An 18,713-nucleotide genomic window follows, 5' to 3' on the forward strand; every position below is an offset into this window, starting at 1 on the left:
GCGAGGGGCCACCTGGCCAAGGCAGCTGACAAAGCGCAGGATTCAGAGTCTCCGCGAACGGCAGTGAAGCGGAGTGTCCGCAGGCTGGGGAAGCACGTGGGCGGAAGCATCCCACAGCAGCGCCACGCTTCCCGGGCAGCGGGGGACTCCACCCCTGACGTGGGATCAAGGCCAGGCCGTCTCCCGTCACCACTCTGATTCAGCACCGTGCTGGGTGCTGGAGGAACCACCACAAGATGAATAAACCGTATTTCTCTACGTCACCAGTGAACTGCTGGGACGGAGAGCTCAGCAGGACCGCTTCAATACCAAACACGACGACGTACTCAAGTACAAATTTCACAAAATACGTGTAAGATCCATACACTGAAAACTACACAACACTGGCAGGAGAGGTCAGAGGCCTAAATAAACGGAAAGAGTGCTTTGCGGGTCAGGAAGCCCGATGTCACTAAGGCGTCACTGTCCCCAGAGCGCTCGTTCCTTCCTCAGAGTCTCAGCTTAATATTGTGTAGAGACAAGCTTGTTCGGAAACGTCCACGTCAAAACAAAGGAACCAGCACAGCCGACACCTCGCTGAAGCACGCGGGGTCTCACCTCGCACAGGCCGGGTTACCTCGCAGCTGCAGGAAGCACAGCCGGGTGGGCGGCCCGAGGCCAGCCACACCGGTCACGGGCCAGACAGTCCCGAGACCAACTCACAGGGGGTCGCCCGGTCACGGTGCCAAGTCTCACCACGTAGAGACCCGGCTCAGCCCAGTAAACGTCTCCCAGGCGCTTCCTGGACAGTCAGGCCGACTCTACGATTCACACAGAAGCCACAGCAACCGGGGTGACCCAGACGGTTCTGAGCAAGACCAGAGTCGGAGGCCTCGCTACGTGATCACTGCCGCACCCCGAGGCCACGGCGAGCGAGACGGCGTCGCACCGGGGGCCGGACAGAGACGAGCGTCAACAGAACCGAAGGAGCTCACAGACAGACCCACAGACACGGTCAAGTGATTCTCAACGGAGATGCCGACCTGGTGGCCTTGCGTTACACTGGACATCCACGTGCATAAAAAATAACCGGGACCAGCCCCATACCCCGCAGGGGAGGTCCCTCAGAGCAGATCACAGACCCAGCGTAAAGTGGAAAACGCTGCAACTTCCAGGAGAGTCTCTGTGGCTTTGGATTAGGCAATCATTTCTTACACGTGACGCCAAAGCCCAGCCCGTAAAGACAAAGTGACAAATGGCAGTTCATCAAAGTTCAGAGCGTCTCCTCCGTGATACACAAGGTTAGGAGAAGGAAAAGATACACCACAAACGGCGAGGAAATACAAGTCCCCTCTCTCCTGAAGGGCTTGTATCCAGAAGACGTAAAGAACCCGAGACTCGATCAAAAGGAAACAAATAACCCACGATGGGGAACAGACAGAAGACACGGCCCTTCACCAGAAAAGGGCGACAAGGACAGCTAAAGCCGGGACGCAATCCTGCTGCACATGTCCGAGTGGCTACAATTAAAAAAACAAACCAACCGTAACCACGGCAGAGCCGGCGAGGATGTGGAGCGGCGGGGACGCGAAGTGGCGCAGCCACGTGGGAAGATGGGTGGGCGGCTCGTGGAGGTGACCCGGAACCTCCCGCCCAGGCTCTGAGCCAGGAGACGAGCGCTTACAGCCCCACGAAACCAGCTCGCACGTCTCAACCGCGCAGCCGTCCACGCGTGCCCAGGCCCGAAGCAACAGACACCAGCAAGCAAGCGTCCATCGCCGGTGAGGACGCGGCCAGGTGTGAAGGGGCCCAACCTCCTGGCGCGCCCAGGGACGCGCGGGGCTCTGAGAGGCCGCGTGCTGAGAGCAAAGGCGGGCGTGAAGGGGCTGGGGGATTCCACCTCTGTGACCTTCTGGAAAAGGCCAAACACCTGGACCAAAGACAGGCCCTGAGGGTGGGCGGGGTCCGGGGTGACAGGTGTGCTCACCCTCCCGCCCGCTCTGAACCCCCTCGGACCCCTGGGCAGGCAGCGCCGCGGTCGGCAAGCTGAAGCCCCCTCCTCAGAGGCGGAGGGTGACCGTCAGGCCCCGGGCTCCACTGCCACCCGTGCGCCACACACACGAGGAGCCGTGCCAGCCCCGGCCCTGGGGCCGAGCAGCCGCGTCAGGGGAAGAGGCAGGCGGGGAGGCTCTGGGCGGGACCGGGTGGGGGTCCGAGCCCGTCAGGGACCCAGGCGTGAACGCTGGACCCCAACCCTCCTCTACCGCAAGGCTACTTTCAAGCCTGAGGACCGAGGCCCTGGGGGAGACGCGCAGTCCCCGGCTCCCCTCACCCGTCCACACCCGCCAGCCACGGGGGAGGAGGGGCGTCGTCGGCAGGCGCGCCCACTGAGCTACAACCACGCTCCCCGACGGGAAGCCCCCCGAGGGGCTGCCCTGCCGGCTCCCCCGGCCACCCTTCCGCAGGGCTGGGCTCTGCGCCCCTCAAGCCGCCTGCCGGTCCCACCCCCGAGGGCGAGAGAGCTCGGGAGATGGCACACGGGACCCCGGAGGACCGTGTGTGGGGCCGCGGAAGGGCCTGACTCAGCAGGAAGCCCTCCCGGGGCCAGGGCTGCGTGAGGCCGGGCGGGTGAGCGCCCGGGGACAGGGCGGGGAGCTGCGGGCCCAGCCTCCACAGGTCCCTGCCCTCGGGGTGGGGCGGCGGCAGGTGGAGCACAGCAGGCGTCTCTTGCCTGCCGGATCCTCGGGCTGTGACACAGGGGGAGTGTCCCCGTCCCCCCAGCTGGCCATCCCCGCGTCCCGGGCCCCCGTCCCCCCACCTGCATCCCCGCGTCCCGGGCCCCCGTCCCCCCCAGCTGGCCGTCCCCGCGTCCCGGGTCCCCGTGTCCCCGCCGCGCCCTTACTCGTCGTCCCAGGGCTCCCCCACAGCCTCCTCAGCCACCAGGATGTCGTACTCCTCGGCGGCGTACCTCTCCCAGTCGGACATCTCGGGGCCCTCGCTCTCGCTCTCCTGCGGGAAGCATGCGCGTCGTGTCACACGGGTGGGGGGGAGGGGGAGGGAACCCGGAGGTGCCCCCGCGCCCCGCCCCCCGCTCACCCTGAACAGGGAGACCTGCTCTCTCTGCTCGTGGTCCAGGTACTTCTCGATGTTGAAGAAGGTGTCGAAGAAGACGCTGGCCAGCTTGCACTTCTTCAGGTCGTGAAGCGTGATCCTCCCTGCGGGCAGGGGCGGCACGTGAGCTCCCACGGCTCCCACGTGCGCCCAGGAGCCGCGTCCCCTCCGTGCGTGCGTGACGACGCGCCCAGGACCCAGCGCCCCCCGCCGCGAGCCAGGCCACGGGTGTGGGCAGAAGCCGGGGGAGGGGACGGGCGGGAGACAGGGCCCGACGCAGTGAGGGCCGCGCGCGCGTCACCTGAGGGCGGGGCCCGAGCTGCCCTGGACCCGCGGACACGGGGCAGGAGGCCCTAAGCCAGGGCAGGAAGGCCCAGGACACCGTGGCCCCCGGTGCCGACACCTGAGACCAGGGTGCAGGACACGGACGCACGACACCGACTGAGGCGGGTGGGTCCGCGCAGAGCCAGCCTCTGACCCTGGAAGGCGTCCTGGGCGCCCCTGGACGGACGCACCTGGTGGGCTCCCGGCTCCCACACCCACCAAACACACCCCGGGGACCCCAGCACAGGGCTGGACGAGGGGGAGCCGAGGGCGGGGGGCCCTCTGAAGTGCCCACACCGGGCGTCCCGGGCTTGGGCTCCCCACGTGGGCCGTGAAGGAGCACAGGCACCGGGCCATGGGGTCGGGGGACCCCCTCCCCCGGGGGTGTCCCTGTCTCACTGGGGCACCCCGCCCTCCAGCATCACCTTCGCTCTGGGGCTTCACCAGGTCCAGCATCTGGCACAGGCAGTCCTCAAAGGGCAGGGCCTCGATGGTCATGCTGTCCAGCCGGCGGCACTGCTCCTCGTAGAAGTACTCCAGCTCGTACATGGACAGCACCCCGTCCCCATCCAAGTCCATGCAGCGGAACCAGTACTCGATGCTGTGACGCCGGGCCACGGTCAGCATGGCCGCCCAGCACGGACCCCAGCACCCGGGGACGCCTCCCCCAGCGCGAGCCCCGCCTGGGACAGACGCCACCAGCCGGGGACCCCTCCCCCAGCGCGAGCCCCGCCTGGGACAGACGCCACCACCCGGGGACCCCTCCCCCAGCGCGAGCCCCGCCTGGGACAGACGCCACCACCCGGGGACCCCTCCCCCAGCGCGAGCCCCGCCTGGGACAGACACCACCACCCGGGGACCCCTCCACCAGTGCGAGCCCCGCCTGTGTCTGACCTTGCCCAGGTGGATCACGGAGGGGGGGGCGCCCTCGCTCGGGGGTGACCACCAGCCCCTGCTTCTAAGTGTTCCAGCAAGTGGGGCAGAGAGCAGCTGCCAGATACTCACCTGGTTGGGGTTTTCTTGTCTTCCTCGGAGATCAAGAACCAGACAAAGTCAGCGTAGCTTATTTTTCCTTCTTTCTGCACTTTTTTCCCTCTGGATTCAGGGCCGGAACCGAGAGACAAAGACTGTGTCAGGCAGCAGTGGCCTGAGGCGGGGTCCCCGCCCACCTCTCCCCCGGGGCGTGGGGAACCCTGCACCCGGCCCAGTCCTGCACCCTTGGTTCCTCCTCAGGACAAGGCCTGAGAGACCACGTGACCCGGAGGAGGGTCCCTGGGGCCCAGCTGGGGCAGGAGCAGCCGCCGTGGTCACAGCCGCCTCACAGCCTCAGGGGCAGGGGCCTGTGTCCCCCGACTCACGACCTCGTGGCAAAAGTGTGTACACGAGTCCCTAACTCACGACCTCATGCGACAATGGCGTGTCCCTTACATGTGACCTCATGTGAGTGGCATGTGTCCCCGACTCATGACCTCGTGTAACAAAGGTGTGTCCCTGACTTGTGACCTCGTGTGACAAAGGTGTGTATGCGTGTCCCTAACTCACGACCTCATGCGACAATGGTGTGTCCCTTACATGTGACCTCATGTGAGTGGCACGTGTCCCCAACTCATGACCTCATGTAACAAAGGTGTGTCCCCTACTTGTGACCTCGTGTGACAAAGGTGTGTACGCGTGTCCCTAACTCACGACCTCATGCAACAATGGCGTGTCCCTTACATGTGACCTCATGTGAGTGGCATGTGTCCCCGACTCATGACCTCGTGTAACAAAGGTGTGTCCCTGACTTGTGACCTCGTGTGACAAAGGTGTGTATGCGTGTCCCTAACTCACGACCTCATGCGACAATGGTGTGTCCCTTACATGTGACCTCATGTGAGTGGCACGTGTCCCCAACTCATGACCTCATGTAACAAAGGTGTGTCCCCTACTTGTGACCTCGTGTGACAAAGGTGTGTACGCGTGTCCCTAACTCACGACCTCATGCAACAATGGCGTGTCCCTTACATGTGACCTCATGTGAGTGGCATGTGTCCCGGACTCGTGACCTCATGTAACAAAGCTGTGTCCCCAACTCGTGACCTCGTGTGACAAAGATGTGTACGCGTGTCCATAACTCACAACCTGTGACAATGGCGTGTCCCTTACACGTGACCTCGTGAGTGGCATGTGTCCCCGACTCGTGACCTCGTGTGACAAAGGTGTGTACACGTGTCCCTAACTCACGACCTCATGTGACGATGGCACACGCTCCCAGAGCACGGCCACCGCACATCAAGGGCGAATGAGTCAGACCCGGATGCGCGTGCGGAACGTCAGCCCAAACCCCGATGACAGCGGCTGGGACGCACCGCGTCACGGCTCCGGAGAAGATCCTCTCGATCATCTTGGTGGATATGGCTGCAAAAGAGGAAGCTGGCCGTGAGCCCCGCACGCTGCTCCTGGCCCATCGTCGCAGCCGTGCAGGTGGCCGGGCGGGCTCAGGTCTGAAGGCCGAGACCCGAGCCCGGTCAGGCGGAACCCTCGGGACTGAACCTCCTGCTCCCGGCCTCCCTCAGCGCTGCCTGGCGCGTTCCAGTCCCGGACCTGAGCCCAGAGCAAAGCAGAGTGAAGAGCTGGCCCAGGGGCCCCAAGACAGAGTGGGCGGTAAAGGCAGGACGCACACGTCCACCCTCTCGGAGGCTCTGCCTCCAAACACTCAGTTGTTGTGATCAGCACACAAATGCATCCAACCCGCTGGCAACTAAGAGGATCGAAGAGTGAAAGACACCAAATCAGTCGGCTGGGGCTCCCATGATGAAGCACCGCAGACGGGGTGGCTTAAACGGCACACGTTATTTCTCCCCCAGTCCCGGAGGCTGCAGTCTGAGATCCAGGTGTGGGCAGGGCTGGTCCCTCCTGAGGCCTCTCTCCTTGCTGTGTAGACGGCCCTCTCCTCCCTGTGTCCTCACAGGGCTGTCCCTCTGTGTGTGTCTGGGCCCTGATCTCTTCTTATAAGGACACCTGTCCTGTGGGATCAGGACCCACCCTAGTGACCTCATTTTACCTTCATCCCCTCTTTGAAGGCCTCATCTCCAAATACTGTCACATCCTGAGGTCCCGGGGGTCAGGGCTTCATCGTGTAAATTCTGGGGACACTTTTCAGCCCATACCCAAGATCTATAGCCACAAAAATGGGGAAATAAAGACCAAGTGTCTTTTCCCCCAAGTCATCCGGCCTCACTGAAAGTCACCTCTAACGGGAAATGACCGGATGGTGTCAGAGGCTGAACAGTGTTTCTCAGAAAGACACGTCCACGTCCTGACTCCTGGGCTGCAAACGGGACCTTATGTGGAAACAGTGTCTCTGCAGATGCGATGCAGTGAAGGGTCTGAGATGAGGTCCCCCTGGAGGAGGTGGCCCTACATCCAATGACAGGGTCCTTCTAAGCCACAGAAGAGGAGAGACCCAGACACAGAGGAGAAGCCCCGGGAAGACAGAGGCAGAGACGGGAGGGAGGCGGCCACAAGCCCAGGGACGCCTGGAGCCCCCAGAAGCTGGAAGAGGCGGGAAGGACCCTCCCCTGGAGCCTCTGGAGGGAGCGCGGCCCTGGGGCACCTTGACCTCAGACGGCTGGTCCCCAGCGTGGGGGAGGGTGGATTTTAAGCCCCCGATTTGCGGCCATCCGATACACCCGCCTCAGGAAGCCCCTCCTGGATGACAGTCCTTCATAAATGCGTTGATTTTGGACCTCTGGCCTCAGAACTGGGAGGATAATTTCCTGTTCTTTGAGGGTCCCTCCCCACCCCGCCATGACGACAGCCCCAGGGAACTGGACAGCTGACTCAGACTCACTGCCACGACCGGCAATCTGAGACCAGAACCCACTCGTCCGTGGGACACGGGACAGGTCAGCTCTGCCCCTCTGCCCGTTCCTTCCCACGACGTAAGGAGGAGCCCTGCCGCCTCTCGTGCCAGACCTGGTAGGTTAGGAAGCGGCAGATGGAAGGGGAGGGACGCATCACGGCACTCACGTCCACAGCTGGGGGACTGTGCCCGAAGCCACCCAGTGTCCTGTGCTGGCCGCAAGACCACGGTCCCCACAGTCAGTCGTGTCTCCAGGACAGACGAGGCCACAACGCCACCAGCCCAGCCTGGTGACAAAGCCCCAACACCAGCCCCACGAGACGCCCTGACGTGAGACCTGGACGGGGTGGACACAGGGACACAGGGATGTGGGCACCAGGAGAGGGTCGTGGGGACAGGCGGGGACAGGTGACCCCCGATCTGGGGAACCACGTGCCGGCCACCACGGGTCTGCGCCTGGAGCTATTCCCGAGATCACAGAGGGAGTTGGAGTTGAGACCAGGCGTCGAATTTAGGGACGGAGTTGAGAGAGACCCACGTCCGCTCAGGCGTCCACACGCCAGCGTCCACGGCACCCTCGCAAGGCCAGTCCAAGAGATATAGCAAGCAGACAGTGCCCCGGGGAGCTCACGTCCGGGCCCCGTCACCACAGACAAGACACACGCCCCGAGGATGCAGAAATTCGGTTGTGCGCGTGGGTACGTGAAATATCCGTTACACGAAAACGTGCAGTCTTAAGAAAATTGTTTCTAAGACTAAGAACCCACGGCGCACTTAAATTCTGGCCCACTCTGTGTACCCTGAAAATGTGATTTCTTGTCACGGGAGGTGGGAGGTGATAATTTTCTCTCATCAAAGAAGCATTGACACTGGATTCCCCCCTGCTGCTCCTGAACTGTGAGAAGCCAGAGTGCAACTTCTCAGGCCTTTCTGTGGTGAGAAGGCACTGAAGCTCACAGTCAAACCCAGAAGCCAGAAGTACAACCTCTCAGAGAACTGCATCTCCGCTCCGCCGTTCCCTCCCCTCAGGACGGCTCCCGGGGGCCCGCCGCCGCCGTCCCACCCGCCCCGGCCCCAGTGGCCCCGAGCTGGAATCTGGCCTCAGGACGGTGCCCAGAGCCGCCCACGCAGACAGGGCACCGTCCACTCCGCAGACGGGCCGCTCGAGGCCCCGACACAGAGCAGGAAGCCGCGGGAGGAGGGAGGGAGGGAGGGGAACGCTGCCGAGAGATACAGCATACGGGGACAGTTTGCTCAGCTATGGGAACTGGTGCTGGAGGCTCAGGGCAGCACCCAGACTGGCCCACGCCGGGGCTCATCAGGGGACCTGGCGTGAAATGACGGGTGGGGTGGCCCCGAAACACTTGAGCACAAATGGAGGGGAGATGGGCGGGGAGAGCGGGGGGACGGACGGAGCCTGTGTGGGGCAGCCGCTGCCTCTGCTCAGGACGGGGGCTCCACGCCCCCCAGAGAGCGCCTCCACCAACGGCAGGACCTGTGCGTCCCGGTCTCCGCGGGTCCCGTGCTGTCCCGTGTCCGCCCCGACCCCCATCCGTCCTGTGCTGTGTCCCGTGTCTGCCCCATTCCCATGTGTCCTGTGTCCGCCCCGACCCCCATCCATCCTGTGCTGTGTCCCGTGCCTGCCCCGGTCCCCCTGCGTCCCGTGCCGTGTCCCGTGTCCGCCCCGGTCCCCACAGGTCCTGTGCCGTGTCCCGTGTCCGTCCCGGTCCCCGTGCGTCGTGTGCTGCGTCCCGTGTCCGCCCCATTCCCATGTGTCCCGTGTCTGTCCCGGTCCCCACAGGTCCCGTGCCTGCCCCGGTCCCCCTGCGTCCCGTGCCGTGTCCCGTGTCCGCCCCGGTCCCCACAGGTCCTGTGCCGTGTCCCGTGTCCGTCCCGGTCCCCGTGCGTCGTGTGCTGCGTCCCCGCCGCCCGCCGGCCGCGCCCTCACCGTGGTCGCTGTGCCGGGCCAGGTCCTGCGCGTCAATGAGCAGGTCGTGGTCCGTGTCCAGCTCCCAGAACTTGCAGTAGATGACGTAGAAGTGCTCGTAGGAGAAGAACTCGGTCAGCTGGTTGATGTCCGCCTCGTCTTCCAGGAGCGCCACGTTCTGCCAGGACAGACCCAGAAGACTGCTGCCAGGCACCTCCAGCTGCAGCGTGGAGACGGGCCTCCCGCAGGTGGGACCCCCCCCGCCCCGCCCCGCCCAGGAGTCTCACGTCCTGAGGGTGGAGGGTCAGCGCTGGTGGAGACCTGCTTGAGGGCTGGGAGCCCAGCACCCAGGTCGGGGCGCACCGGTCAGGGCCCCGAGACTGCAGCACGGAGCAGCCCAAGCACATACGCTCTCGTGGCCGGGGGCTCCTGACGCGAGCGGGTCAGCCCCGCCCTTGTCGACACGCACAGGTCCACAGAACCCGGGTGCACCCGCTCCCCAGAGGGCGGGGCCGTGCCTCCCGGATGGACAAGGGGAAAGGAAGGGTACACGACGAATGGAAGAAGGAAAAAGGGTGGGCGGGTGGATAAAGGAAAGGAAGGAAAATGAACGGATGATGGACGAGTCGGGGGACGAGGGACGGATGACGGTGGAGGGATGCAAGGTGGGTGGGGTAGTGATGACAGGTGGGCAGATGAGTGGGGTGACCGCGGATAAGCTGGGTGCTGGGTGGAGGAATGGAAGGTGGGTGGGGTAACGATGACAGGTGGGCACATGAATGGGGTGACCGTGGATAAGCTGGGTGCTGGATGGGTGACCGCGGATAAGCTGGGTGCTGGGTGGAAAGATGGAAGGTGGGTGGGGTAACGATGACAGGTGGGCAGATGAATGGGGTGACCGCGGATAAGCTGGGTGCTGGATGGGTGACCGCGGACAAGCTGGGTGCTGGGTGGAGGGATGGAAGGTGGGTGGGGTAACGACAAGTGGGCAGATGAATGGGGTGACCGCGGATAAGCTGGGTGCTGGGTGGAGGGATGCAAGGTGGGTGGGGTAATGATGACAGGTGGGCAGATGAATGGGGTGACCGCGGATAAGCTGGGTGCTGGGTGGAGGGGTGGAGGGATGGAGAATGGGAGGGTGGAGGGAGGCGGATGGAGAGTGGGTGGGTGGAGGGAGGGGGATGGAGGATGGGAGGGTGGAGGGAGGGGGACGGAGGATGGGAGGGTGGACAGAGGGATGATCTAGGGGTTGGTGTAGCGACGGGTTACTGGTGGGGGGGTGGAGGGATGAACGAGTGCGTGGGTAGATGAAGAAGGGGATGGTGGGTGGGGGATCGAGGCAGGAACAGGTGATAGCGTGCTGAAGGGATGGGTAATGGCTGGGTGGATGGACAAGGAGGTGGATGACGGGTGGGTGGACCGGGTGGGGGAAACAGGTGATGCGTTAGCCGATGGAGGGACGGGTGACAGGCTGGTGGGTGCAGGGAGAGACGACGGGTGGGCAGAGGGGTGAGTGGACCGACGGACAATGTGTATGTGGATAAAGAATGGACTATTGGCGTGTGGGCGGAGAAACGGATGACGTTGGGGAAGGGAAGGGAGGGAGGGAGGCTGGGTGGGGTAATGACGACAGGTGGGCAGACGGGTGGGGTGACCGCTGACAGGTTGGTGGAGGGATGGGGGATCGCTGGGGGGCGGGCGGAGGGATGGGTGGATGGGTCGCGGTGGATGCCGGGAGGCTGGATGAGTGGGCGGGGGCATGCAGGAGGCCCCGTGTCCCCTCGGGCAGCTGCCACCCACCTGCAGGAACGTGCTCCTCCGGAGCTCCGCGCACGTGATCCTCCCGGACCAAGACCTGTTGACCGTGTAGAAGATCCTCTGTACGACCTGTAAGAGGAGGCCCGTCGGCTGAGCACCGGGACGCGGGGGGCCGGGGGCCCCCCACGTGACTGTGCGGCAACCCCACGTGTGGTCCTGCAGGTACCCGGCCTGGGGCCTCGCCTACGAGCTCCTGCCTGGCCCCACCAGGAGCTCCGCACCCCGGGCCGCAGGGCCCCGTGTCGCCAGCAGAGGGCGACCGCCCCACACGTCATCAGACGGTGGGGGGGGGAGCAGTCCTGCCTCCAGCTGCAGGGAGGACACAGGTGGCAGGAAAGGCGGACCCGCTGCCACATGCAGGGGGATGTCCGGGTGAGATGGCCACACCTGAGCTGGGACGGCGTGGGCATGCAGTTCCTGTGGGGCTGGGAGTCTTTCTTACACTGCGGGTGGTTTGAGAAACTGCTCCCAATGCTTCCACGGACGCTCAACTGACCACTGAATGGAAAACGTTAAGGCCAGAGAGTGACCCCTGCGCCCTGCACAGTGAGGCCCACCTTGGCCACGGGGCTTAGCTCTGCTCCCAGGTGGGGACGCCCCTCGCCTGTCCCAGGGCATCTGCTCACCTGTCCTCATCTGAGACGTCCCCTCGCCTGTCCCTGTCACGGGCTGTCCCCTCACCTGTCCTCCTCCCGGGGCATCCCCTCCCCCGTCCCTGCTATAGCCCGTCCCCTCCGCCCGGACGTGTCCTGCCTTGTCCTGTCTGCGCACAGAGGCCGGGGCACGGGAACGGAGCTCCTGGCACCCAGCCCTGTTCACACGCAGCGCTCCCTGCCGCCGCTGGAATAAGGCACGGCTCTGGGCACCGCTCCTCGGCGACGACCCCTCAGGGCGACGTGGAGCGGTGAGGGGGCGGAGGGAGGCCTGTGGAACCGCGGGCACGCAGGCTTCCACGAGCGACGGCTCCGTGCCATGCAACAAGCGTGCCATGGGGCCGCGGCGCTGCCCACCTCCACCCAGAGCCGGAGGGCCGTCCTCCCCAGGCGACCTCTGACCGGGGCGGGGGCTGGGCTGTGGAGTCCTCGTGTCCCCGGGCCAGGCCGGCACCCCGCCCGCCGCGCTCCAACCCGCTGGGCGTGCTGGCCTGGAGCCGAGGAGGCCAGGCCCTCAGGCTGAGGGGCCCAGGCTGCCCAGAGAGGGAGACCGCTGGGTCTGCGGACGTCCCCTCGCCTGCCCCGACCTGTCCGAGCCCGGGGCACGCGGCCAGGACCACCCAGGCTCTCGCTGAGCGCGCCCAGCTGGGGCCCAGCTGGGACCCAGGTGGGACACACAGCCCACGCGCGCCCGAGCCCCACACCCGCTTCCTGGTGGGAAAGCGGGGCTGTGAGGGGCCACGGGTGCAGGGGCTGGGCGTCCGTTCCCTCACGGCAGGCCTGGAGCCCGGGCCTCAGGCGCCCACGGAAGCCACAGGGGCAGCGGACGTGCTCGTACTCACCGTGGTGATGTAGCGGGAGTGGAACTCCGACGCTTCCTTCAGGAATGCCAAGCCCGGGTGGGTGTTCACCACGTCCTGCACACGGGGGACGGGACACGGCCCTGGGATGTGCCGCCAGGCCCAGGGATAAGCGCGCACGTGTCCACCACCAACACCCAGGTTCACACATCCAGCCACAGAGCCGCTCACGCAGCGTCACCCCAGACACACGGTTACGTGAAATCACATCAAATTAAAGGATCACACAGAATCATCTGGGCCACGAGCTAAGGAAGCACGCCACCTGTCGCGGCCGAAGGTAACAATCTGACACGTATAAATGTATAAAAGACCACCGTGGAACTCCACCCCAGATTCTGAGAAAGAAAATTGGTGATATCCTCACTTAACAAAGCACTGCAGTCCCAGGAGCCCTTTAAGTCGCTTCCATTCAAATGGTTTGGTAACTTCGGTTACTCCGTGTTCACGTGGAACACGCGGGTAACCGGGGACCGCCTTCGATTCCCCTCTACAGGACGTAACAGAAAGCGCTAAACAAAACCGTGTTTACAGGAACCAGAACGGCGTCTGGAAGTGCGCGTTCTGCAAACCGCGAGCGGCCTCTCGTGGGCGGCCCGGCGCCCGAAGGTGCGACTCCACGCTCCGCGGGCTCAGGTGTGCAGCTGTCTGCACCGTCCTGCCTCTCACGCAGGCCTGGAGGGGCTGCACGAGCCAGCTTCGGAGGAGCCCGCCCTGCCCCCGCCCGCCCGCCAGCCCCCGGGGTGTAGACGCCGGGGCGCGCCTGCGAGGAGGGGGCGGGGGCGAGGGCGTGTGCGGCGGGGAGGCGGGACGGGAGGCGGGGACGGGAGGCGCGTGCGGCGGGGAGGCGGGACGCACCTGCAAGAAGGGGATGAAGTCCTCCTGCGCCAGGGAGTTGCCGCCGGGGCTCACGAGCAGGTGGACGAACTTGGCCGCGTCATCGTGACAGCTCTGGAGCATCCTGGGCGACAGAGGGCACCCCAGCTGCACCCCGCGCGCGTCCACAGGCCCCTCCCCAGACTCCGGAGGACGGGCACAGACGGACGGGGCCCCGCAAGGGACACGGCGGCCGTGCCGGGCACCCCCGGACATCCGTCTCCGTCCCTTACTGTCCCGGCCGCAGGAGCACCGGCCAGTGGAGGCAGAGGCACGGCCGGGCCACCACTCCCGCCCCGGCACTCACTTTCTCCACATGGCGACGAACTTGTGCACGGAGACGGAGCCCGTGCGCTCCCCGCCGGCGCCGCAGAAGAGCGGCCCCTTCCAGTAGAGCGGGCAGCCGCAGGCCTGCGCGGGGAGGGGAGGGGACACAGGGTTAGCGCGCCCCGGGCCCCGCAGCGGCCGGGAGCGCACCGCGTGCAGACAGCCCGGCCGCGCAGCCCAGCGCCTGCGCCAGCGCCAGCGCCACGGGCCTCCGCGGGGAGGGGCAGCCTCTCCCAGCCGTCACTCCGGAGACGCCGACGGCAACGGCGCTCCCGGGCACGCGGCACAGACCGCCTGCCGCAACTGGAGGCAGCTGTAGGGAGGCGACGAGCACGTGCCCAGCCCTGGACGTGCAGCACCTCCGATGACGCGTCGGGGCGGCGTAAGCGACGGAGGAGGTCAGGGGACACTCGGGTGCGACAAGCACGAGGCTGTGACCCGGGCACATCTCAGTGGCCGAGGCGACCGCAGGGCTGGCGGCCACAGCTGTCAACGCAGGTGCTGACCGGGAAACAGGCGGAAAACCCACGCTCTAAGCTTCCCTCCCGAAAACGCAGAAGCAGCAGGGCGGAAACAACAAAGGCTGAGAGAAGAGAAAAAGAGAGCAGATACGCAACAGAGAGTCAACAAGGCCGAGTCAGCTCTTCGGAAAGCTTTTAAGCAAGCAATTACCCCTCAACAACACTCCTGGAGAAGCAGAAAAAGGAAACGCGCGCTCCCCACGTCAGCGGCCACTGCAGAGCCCGCCAGCGCTGGACAGACAGGCAGCTGACACTCCCAAAAACTGGAGGCCAGGAAACGCGACAACTGCAGGCAAACGGGCGGACCCCTTGACTAAAAGACGTGTCCAACCACAACTGACAACGGACATCCAGACGGTTCTACATTTCAAGAGACCGAACCCGTGGCTTAAAGCCTTCCTGCTAAGAAAATCCCGGGCCCTGCTTTAGGGAAGAAATCACGTGGATGGTACCCACACTCTTCCAGAGAATGGAAACAAGGGACGTCTCCCAACTCCTGTTACGAGGCTGCACGTCCTGGACCCTGACACCTGTGAGGGGAGATCAGGCCCCCTCAGCTCCCAGGAACAGAGATGCCAACATCCCACACAAATCCAGGCCGGCAAATCGAATCCAGCAGTAAAAAAAAAAAAATCACAGTGAAACAAACAACAGGCCAGGAAACTTAAGAACAGAAAGGAACACAGCACTGTAATCAGGGGTGTACACAGGAGCCCACGGCTCACATCTGCACGTGGGGACACGTGTCGGCCGGCTCTGCCCTGAGCTGGAACAGGACAGGCTCCACCAGCAGAGATGGAGGAGGGGACGCTCGGGGCAGAGACAAAGAGAAAACTCTGGTAATTCACAAATACGCGGCGGTAGGGAGAATTCCGAAAGGTTTACGAAATACCAGAATTACACTAAGTCCCCTACACACGAACGAGTTCCATTCCGAGAGCACGTTCCAAAGTCCAGTTTGTCTGTAAGTCCAACAAAGTCAGCCTAGCTACCCAACTAACACAGTCGGCTGCACAGTACTGTACTGTAACAGATTTCTAATACTTTCCATGCAAATGATACATAAAAGACAAACACAAAAGATGAAGAAAACATTTTTACATTTTTACAGTACCTTGAAAAGTACAGTAGTCCAGTACAACAGCTGGCACACAGGGGCTGGCATCGAGTGAACAGGCAAGAAGAGTTACTGCCTGGAGGAGGGAGAGGAGGTGGGAGATGGTAGAACTGAAGGATCTCCGGCAGTAGGAGACGGAGGGCGAGCTGCAACGTCACTCGTGCCTGACGCTGACGGTAAGCACGTTCGCATCTCTAAAAGTTCGCAACTTGAAGGTGTGTACGTAGGGGACTTACTTGTAACAGAAAACCAGCAAAGCTGCGGGATCCCAGGACAATGTACAAAAATCAATTATATTTCCACACACTGGCGACAAGCAATTAGAAAACAGAAAATGTAACAGTGCCATCTATGAAAAGCATAAAAGACGTCAACCTACAGGTAAACGTAACTGAAAGTGTGAGATCTCTACAAAGGGAACGAGAAAGCGTGGCTGGGAGAAATGGAAGACCCCCCAAATGGAGGGACAGACCATACAGATTCCTGGCCTGGACACTTAATGCTGTTGACACATTTCTGACCGGAGACGTTATTACAGCCACAGGCGTTAGTTTCTGCAAAAATCCCCCGGTCAATAATGTGTTAAAATGTCAACTGTTCCCCAGACGACCCACAGATTCAACGCAAAGCCAGTGCACACCCAGCAAGGTGTGCTTTGCAGGAATCCACGAGCTCATTCACGGCCCACGTGCAAACGCACACGACCGCCAGCCTCCCGAGCACTCACAGCACGGAGGCTGCGCATCAGGGCAAAGAGGAAGGGACCGGTGTAGGGACAGACCCCTGAGCTGGTGCCACCCACCAACTCGGCACACAGACAAAGCTGGCGGCAGCTCAGAGGGAACGATTGTCTCCAGTGAGAGCCCAGCTGGTCGGCGGGGCAACTCTACAAAACCATGACGGAGGGATCCCAGCCCCAAGCGTGGACAGTGAAACTCCAGAAGGAAACGTAGGAGGTCATCCTGATGCTGGAGAAGCAAAGGTTCCCTAAACGTGACTCAAACACCAAAACTCTGAAAGAGAAGGTGGGTGGACTGAACCACTTCCCCACCAGAACTCCGGGGCAGACGTCGCCGAGGGCATAAAAACAAGCCGCAGACCAGGAAAACGTTCACAGGGCATTATCCTGACAACGGGGTCACACACAGACTTCAAACTAAGGCAAAGGTACAGGAAAAAAGGCCAAGGGCCCAAGAGAGCGACAGGCCCTGCAGGGAGAAGGGTGTGAACACGGCCGGACTCCGGAGGGAGAGGCAGAGGAAAGGCGCAAACCGGGTCCCCACAGAAGCCCACACGGTGACGGCGCTCACAGGACCCGCGTCACGGGCATCGCCCGCGGGTCGGGGAGGTGGCGGCGGAGCTGCCAGAAGATGGTCTGGCAGGACCCGAGCACCGGCCACGCACGCCCGCGGCCAGGGGCCGCCCCGGGGGAGACCGCCGGAGCCCGCTCCTGCCCACCACGCCAGGCCCAGAGCACGCCGGCGCCTCACCCTCGGCGCCCCGGGAGGGAGCAGCCCAGCTGCGTGGGAGGTGTGCGTCTGGACGCTCTGTGGCTTCGCGCACACGCTGGGGCGGGGACCACGGGGCGAGGCTCGGGCACAGTGCGGGCTGAAAGGCCTCTGCTCCGCGCAGGTGGGCGCGCGGCCTGGGGCGACGGGCAGCGGAGGCCTCCTGCCAGGGATGCTGGCGCCAGGGCCCCGAAGGGGCTGTGTGAGCCGGGGCGCGGAGGGCACTGGCCGCTTCCCGGGGCGGGAGGGCGCAGGCGGCAGGGACCGGGGAGCCAGGGGCCTCGGGCATCCCGCCTGGAGCGCTCGCGCGGGCACGTGAGAGCTCACTGGATGGACTTGGGCGACGGCACCGTCCCGTCCCACGGCCGTGCGTCCGTCCACCGCACGGCAGGAGCTGTGCCCTTGCCCATGGGGTGACGCCTGCATTCACGTCCCAGAACGAGCGGTGCCTGCACTTCCAAGCCCACCCACCCCACAGGCAGCGGGAGAGTCCATCCTAACGCTTTCACCGTGACCTCCGTCCACTACCTCTCAGGACCGTCTGCAAACATTCTAAGGGAACAGGAAACACCAACTCTGAAATCCAGAGGTACGAAGAAACGCGTTTAAAAATATGGTAAAACGCCACCCTGAAGGGAAGAACACACGACATGGTAAGGTTTTACAGGTCTGTAACTTTCATCTAGCGTACGTGACGGGAGACCCGGGCACACGCTGAGACCCGCGTCACCCCGTCAGGAGCAGCCCCGCGGTGACCCCGATCCCCTCCCTCACGCCCCTCACGGCACCCCCCGACGCCCGCGCACACACAGAGCTCCCCGTCCATCCACACAGCCTGTCCCGAACACGGCAGCATCTGGCTGGGGCCTGGGGTCTGGCTCGGCTCCCGTGGCACAGGGCATCTGACACCCACCCGAGCAGGACTCTGCGTGTGGACCATCAGCAGGTGCACGCTGGCCTTTGCCCGGCTCCCCCCACGGGGCTCCTGACCACGTGGGGTCCCCTAAGGGAGGGATTCCCAGAGCATCTGCGCTCCCACCACGAACCAGTGCCAGGAGCGGCTTCTGTGCTGATATTTGGCCTCTGCCCCCAGGTCCGGACACAGAGCCCCGAAGTCCCTCGGAATCTCCTGGGGGGACAGGAGCCTGTTTCGTAGTGGATGGGGCTGTCCTTTAAAGAGCCCACGCCACGGTTACTGAGCTGGAACTTTCAGCACCCCGGCATTCTCTGCAGAGGGCGAAGGCAGAGGTGGAGAGAAACCTCGATCATGCCCATGGGATGCCTCTGAAACAGCCCCTAAAGGAGCAGGTTCAGGGGCCTTCCAAGCTAGGGAACAAATCCGCCGTACCAGGACGGAGATGCACCCCAACTCCACGGGGACAGACTGCTGCACTGGGGAGCCCCCGACGCCGCACCCTGATGCCTCTTCTCCAGGCTGCTCACCGGTACCCCTCAGCATACCCTTCATAAGGAACCCTTTATAACGAACTGGTGTTTCCCTGAGTCCTGTGGGCTGCCGAGCAAACTGCGGAACTGCGGAATAGACGTGATCGTCTATTAGAAACCCCTAAGGAACCTGAAAAAGTGATCTGATGGGCATGTGTCGTCCAAAGCCAACACACAAAAACCAACAGCAGGGGGGTCATGAGGGGGGTCGTGGGAAGCCCCGGAATCCAGAGCCGGTCAGGCGGACACACAGGTGACAGCCTGGGACGCGGGCCTGGCGTGTGAATGGGGGTGGCCCCAGGGGCTCAGCACCCGCCGTGCTAACTCCAGGCAGCAGGGCTCAGAACGGGAAGAACTGCAGGACGCCCAGATCAGAGCCCACACGTGTGCCGACAGGGGCCC

General features: G+C 63.7%; 1 protein-coding gene and 1 long non-coding RNA gene across 5 annotated transcripts in view; both read right to left on the reverse strand.

Annotated features, from left to right (window-relative positions):
- The window catches only part of PPP2R3B (protein phosphatase 2 regulatory subunit B''beta), a 66,995-nt gene that overhangs the window by 1,181 nt on the left and 47,101 nt on the right, over nucleotides 1–18,713 (reverse strand). For 3 of the 4 annotated variants that reach the window (XM_082375715.1, XM_082375712.1, XM_082375714.1), the window contains 10 exons: nucleotides 13,700–13,803; nucleotides 13,375–13,477; nucleotides 12,499–12,573; nucleotides 10,986–11,072; nucleotides 9,207–9,363; nucleotides 5,763–5,811; nucleotides 4,420–4,509; nucleotides 3,840–4,015; nucleotides 3,076–3,194; nucleotides 2,882–2,988 (listed from right to left, as the gene is read on the reverse strand). In XM_082375715.1, the coding sequence (XP_082231841.1) occupies nucleotides 2,882–2,988; nucleotides 3,076–3,194; nucleotides 3,840–4,015; nucleotides 4,420–4,509; nucleotides 5,763–5,811; nucleotides 9,207–9,363; nucleotides 10,986–11,072; nucleotides 12,499–12,573; nucleotides 13,375–13,477; nucleotides 13,700–13,803 (1,067 nt within the window). The remainder of the gene's footprint in view (nucleotides 1–2,881; nucleotides 2,989–3,075; nucleotides 3,195–3,839; nucleotides 4,016–4,419; nucleotides 4,510–5,762; nucleotides 5,812–9,206; nucleotides 9,364–10,985; nucleotides 11,073–12,498; nucleotides 12,574–13,374; nucleotides 13,478–13,699; nucleotides 13,804–18,713) is intronic. The other variant, XM_082375713.1, reaches the window with a different exon arrangement.
- Nucleotides 4,517–5,753, reverse strand: LOC309619977. Its single transcript, XR_014239330.1, has 3 exons — nucleotides 5,599–5,753; nucleotides 5,206–5,459; nucleotides 4,517–5,171 (listed from the first exon to the last, which is right to left on the reverse strand). It is a non-coding gene; the product is annotated as an uncharacterized lncRNA (long non-coding RNA).

This window comes from Balaenoptera borealis (assembly GCF_965194805.1).
Source record: "Balaenoptera borealis genome assembly, chromosome: X".
Taxonomy (NCBI): domain Eukaryota; kingdom Metazoa; phylum Chordata; class Mammalia; order Artiodactyla; family Balaenopteridae; genus Balaenoptera; species Balaenoptera borealis.